Below are 5,000 nucleotides of genomic sequence, written 5' to 3'. Positions count from 1 at the left end.
TGCGAGACTAGTCAAGGTCCATATCACCTCCACCCTACCTGACACCCTAGACCCACTCCAATTTGCTTACCGCCCAAATAGGTCCACAGACGATGCAATCTCAACCACACTGCACACTGCCCTAACCCACCTGGACAAGAGGAATACCTATGTGAGAATGCTGTTCATCGACTACAGCTCCGCATTCAACACCATAGTACCCTCCAAGCTCGTCATCAAGCTCGAGACCCTGGGTCTCGACCCCGCCCTGTGCAACTGGGTACTGGACTTCCTGACGGGCCGCCCCCAGGTGGTGAGGGTAGGCAACAACATCTCCTCCCCGCTGATCGTCAACACGGGGGCCCCACAAGGGTGCGTTCTGAGCCCTCTCCTGTACTCCCTGTTCACCCACGACTGCCTGGCCACACACGCCTCCAACTCAATCATCAAGTTTGCGGACGACACAACAGTGGTAGGCTTGATTACCAACAACGAAGAGACGGCCTACAGGGAGGAGGTGAGGGCCCTCGGAGTGTGGTGTCAGGAAAATAACCTCACACTCAACGTCAACAAAACTAAGGAGATGATTGTGACTTCAGGAAACAGCAGAGGGAACACCCCCCTATCCACATCGATGGAACAGTAGTGGAGAGGGTAGCTAGTTTTAAGTTCCTCGGCATACACATCACAGACAAACTGAATTGGTCCACTCACACTGACAGCGTCGTGAAGAAGGCGCAGCAGCGCCTCTTCAACCTCAGGAGGCTGAAGAAATTCGGCTTGTCACCAAAAGCACTCACAAACTTCTACAGATGCACAATCGAGAGCATCCTGGTGGGCTGTATCACCGCCTGGTACGGCAACAGCTCCGCCCTCAACCATAAGGCTCTCCAGAGGGTAGTGAGGACTGCACAACGCATCACCGGGGGCAAACTACCTGCCCTCCAGGACACCTACGCCACCCGATGTTACAGGAAGGCCATAAAGATCATCAAGGACTTCAACCACCCGAACTACTGCCTGTTCACCCCGCTATCATCCAGAAGGCGAGGTCAGTACAGGTGCATCAAAGCTGGGACCGAGAGACTGAAAAACAGCTTCTATCTCAAGGCCATCAGACTGTTAAACAGCCACCACTAACATTGAGTGGCTGCTGCCAACACACTGTCATTGACACTGACCCAACTCCAGCCATTATATAAGGTAGCCAATGCTACCTTATATAATGTTACTTACCCTACGTTATTCATCTCATATGCATATGTATATACTGTACTCTACATCATCGACTGCATCCTTATGTAATACATGTATCACTAGCCACTTTAACTATGCCACTTTGTTTACTTTGTCTATACACTCATCTCATATGTATATACTGTACTCGATACCATCTACTGTATGCTGCTCTGTACCATCACTCATTCATATATCCTTATGTACATATTCCTTATCCCCTTACACTGTGTATAAGACAGTAGTTTTGGAATTGTTAGTTAGATTACTTGTTGGTTATCACTGCATTGTGGAACTAGAAGCACAAGCATTTCGCTACACTCGCATTAACATCTGCTAACCATGTGTATGTGACAAATAAAATTTGATTTGATTTGATTTGATTTGCTTGTAAACTAGAACTCAGACACCCCAACCCTCTGGAGACTGTCTACTTGTAAACTAGAACTCAGACACACCAATCCTCAGGAGACTGTCTACTTGTAAACTAGAACTCAGAAACACCAACCCTCAGGAGACTCTCTACTTGTAAACTAGAACTCAGACACCCCAACCCTCAGGAGACTCTCTACTTGTAAACTAGAACTCAGATACCCCAACCCTCAGGAGACTGTCTACTTGTAAACTAGAACTCAGAAACACCAACCCTCAGGAGACTCTCTACTTGTAAACTAGAACTCAGAAACACCAACCCTCAGGAGACTCTCTACTTGTAAACTAGAACTCAGAAACACCAACCCTCAGGAGACTCTCTACTTGTAAACTAGAACTCAGAAACACCAACCCTCAGGAGACTCTCTACTTGTAAACTAGAACTCAGAAACACCAACCCTCAGGAGACTCTCTACTTGTAAACTAGAACTCAGACACCCCAACCCTCAGGAGACTCTCTACTTGTAAACTAGAACTCAGATACCCCAACCCTCAGGAGACTGTCTACTTGTAAACTAGAACTCAGACACCCCAACCCTCAGGAGACTGTCTACTTGTAAACTAGAACTCAGACACCCCAACCCTCAGGAGACTGTCTACTTGTAAACTAGAACTCAGACACACCAACCCTCAGGAGACTGTCTACCTGTAAACTAGAACTCAGACACCCCAACCCTCAGGAGACTGCCTATTTGTAAACTAGAACTCAGAAACCACATGCTTCTGCTATTGAAAGTGCCATATATATAATTCAGTAGAATTTGAATGAATACTTTTTGTTATATTCATCGAAAGGGAGATTTGAGAAATGCAATGCATTTTTATCGGCAGATTTGAGACGGAAAGACAGAATATAAATACAAGAATTAAACAGATGGTGTGTGTGTGTGTTAGTGTGTGTGTGTGTGGGTGTGTCTGTTTGAAATGTAAATAGTAGCATTTACTCACATGGTTTCACAGCTATTAACATCTGCTGCAATGATGCAGGGATGAAGACAAAGGGAGAGAAACAGAGTGATGAAAAAGGATGAGAGTAGATGAAATGGAGGGATGAGACTGGAGGAGGACAACACATGACTATCAAACTCCATCATCCTCCACATTTGTGTGTCTTTGTGTGTGTGTGTGTGTGTGTGTGTGTGTGTGTGTGTGTGTGTGTGTGTGTGTGTGTGTGTGTGTGTGTGTGTGTGTGTGTGTGTGTGTGTGTGTGTGTGTGTGTGTGTGTGTGTGTGTGTGTGTGTGTGTGTGTGTGTGTGTGTGTGTGTGTGCCTGTCTGCCCTCTCAGGAGAGTCTTTGTGTATACACAGATGTGAAGTGTCTGTCCTGTGTAGAGGTCCCTCCTCTCCTCCCTTCCATCTCTCTTTCCCTTTATAAACAGCTGTTTATTCCCCTCTCTCAGAGCCACCAGTATCAGGCCTCTCGTTCCCCTTCTCTCCCACTTCCTCTGTCTTTGTCTCCTCTCCTCTCCCTTCCTCTCATTTTCCCTCCCTTCCTCTCCCCTCTCCTCTCCTCTCCCTTCCTCTTCCTCTCCCCTTCCCTCCTCCTCTCCTCTCCTCTCCTCTCCTCTCCTTACCTTTCTCCTCCCCTCCTAACCTTTCCACTCCTCTCCCCTCCTTTCCTTTCCCCTCCTTTCCTCTCCCCTCCTTTCCTCTCCTCACCTTTCCTCTCCCCTCTTTTCCTCTCCTCACCTTTCCTCTCCCCTCTTTTCCTCTCCTCACCTTTCCTCTCCCCTCCCCTCATTTCCTTACCTCTTTCCTCCTCTCCTTTCCTCTCCTGTCCTTTCCCCTCCTTTCCTCTCCTCTCCTTTCCTTTCCGTTCTCCTCCTTTAACTCTCCTTTCCACTCCCCCCTTTCCTTTCCTTTACTCTCCTTTCCTCTCCCCTCCCCTCCTTTCCTTACCTCTTCCCCTCCTCTCTTTTCCTCTCCTTTCCTTTCCTTTCCACTCCTCTCCTCTCATTTCCTTTCCTTTCCTTTCCACTCCTCTCCTCTCCCCTTCTATTCCTCAATCTGACCACAATAGAAATGGGGATCGCCATGCTTTCATTATTTCTGGATAACCATCTTATTTTTTTCTCTCTCCCTTGCTCTGTCCAGGAGCTCCTAACCACCTTAGTGGTTCCACTCTGCGACCCCCCCTGCCTCCCCCTCACAACCACCAGACCCTTTCCCACCACCACCACCACTCCTCAGCCAACAGCCTGAACAGGAACACCCTAAGAGGGGGTAGGAACACCATCCACGCCCCCCCTCCGGTACCAGGGGATGGGCCCACCTCACCAGAGTCTGTACAGCTACAGGACAGCTGGGTACTGAATAGTAACGTTCCACTGGAAACCAGGTGAGACACTAGTCCCAGTTATACACGCTGAATATACACTACAGACCAGTTGAGAAACTAGTCCCAGTTATACACGCTGAATATACACTACAGACCAGTTGAGAAACTAGTCCCAGTTATACATGCTGAATATACACTACAGACCAGTTGAGAAACTAGTCCCAGTTATACACGCTGAATATACACTACAGACCAGTTGAGAAACTAGTCCCAGTTATACACGCTGAATATACACTACAGACCAGTTGAGAAACTAGTCCCAGTTATACACGCTGAATATACACTACAGACCAGTTGGGAAACTAGTCCCAGTTATACACACTGAATATACACTACAGACCAGTTGAGAAACTAGTTCCTACAAACTCTACAGAACACAGAATACACACTACACACCAGGTGAGACAAGTGACAACATATTTAAATGCACTTAATACCAGGTGAGACCAGAACCAGAGTGTATTAAATGTCTAGTTTATCCTGGTACATACCAGTACATGTTGACCAGCTGAGACCAGAACCAAATTGTATTAAATGTCTAGTTTATTCTGGTACATACCAGTACATGTTGACCAGCTGAGACCAGAACCAGAGTGTATTAAATGTCTAGTTTATCATGGTACATACCAGTACATGTTGACCAGCTGAGACCAGAACCAAATTGTATTAAATGTCTAGTTTATTCTGGTACATACCAGTACATGTTGACCAGCTGAGACCAGAACCAGAGTGTATTAAATGTCTAGTTTATTCTGGTACATACCAGTACATGTTGACCAGCTGAGACCAGAACCATTGAAAGCAAAAACGTGTTGGTTCTACTTTCAGTAATAAAGAAGCTTTTTATTGAATTGCACAAGACATCAACCAATGAACAGAGTTGATCAGTGTATCAACCAATGAACAGAGTTGATCAGTGTATCAACCAATGAACAGAGTTGATCAGTGTATCAACCAATGAACAGAGTTGATCAGTGTATCAACCAATGAACAATGTTGATCAGTCTATCAACCAA

General features: G+C 46.3%; 1 protein-coding gene across 1 annotated transcript in view; it reads left to right on the top strand.

The window, feature by feature from the left end:
• LOC124010625 (teneurin-2-like) overlaps positions 1-5,000 on the top strand; it is a 170,003-nt gene that overhangs the window by 21,052 nt on the left and 143,951 nt on the right. Inside the window, exon 4 of the mRNA XM_046323296.1 lies at positions 3,806-3,952. Coding sequence (XP_046179252.1) covers positions 3,806-3,952 — 147 coding nt within the window. The remainder of the gene's footprint in view (positions 1-3,805; positions 3,953-5,000) is intronic.

The sequence above is a fragment of the Oncorhynchus gorbuscha genome, linkage group LG23 (assembly GCF_021184085.1).
Source record: "Oncorhynchus gorbuscha isolate QuinsamMale2020 ecotype Even-year linkage group LG23, OgorEven_v1.0, whole genome shotgun sequence".
NCBI lineage: Eukaryota > Metazoa > Chordata > Actinopteri > Salmoniformes > Salmonidae > Oncorhynchus > Oncorhynchus gorbuscha.
This window is presented reverse-complemented; position numbering and strand designations above follow the sequence as displayed.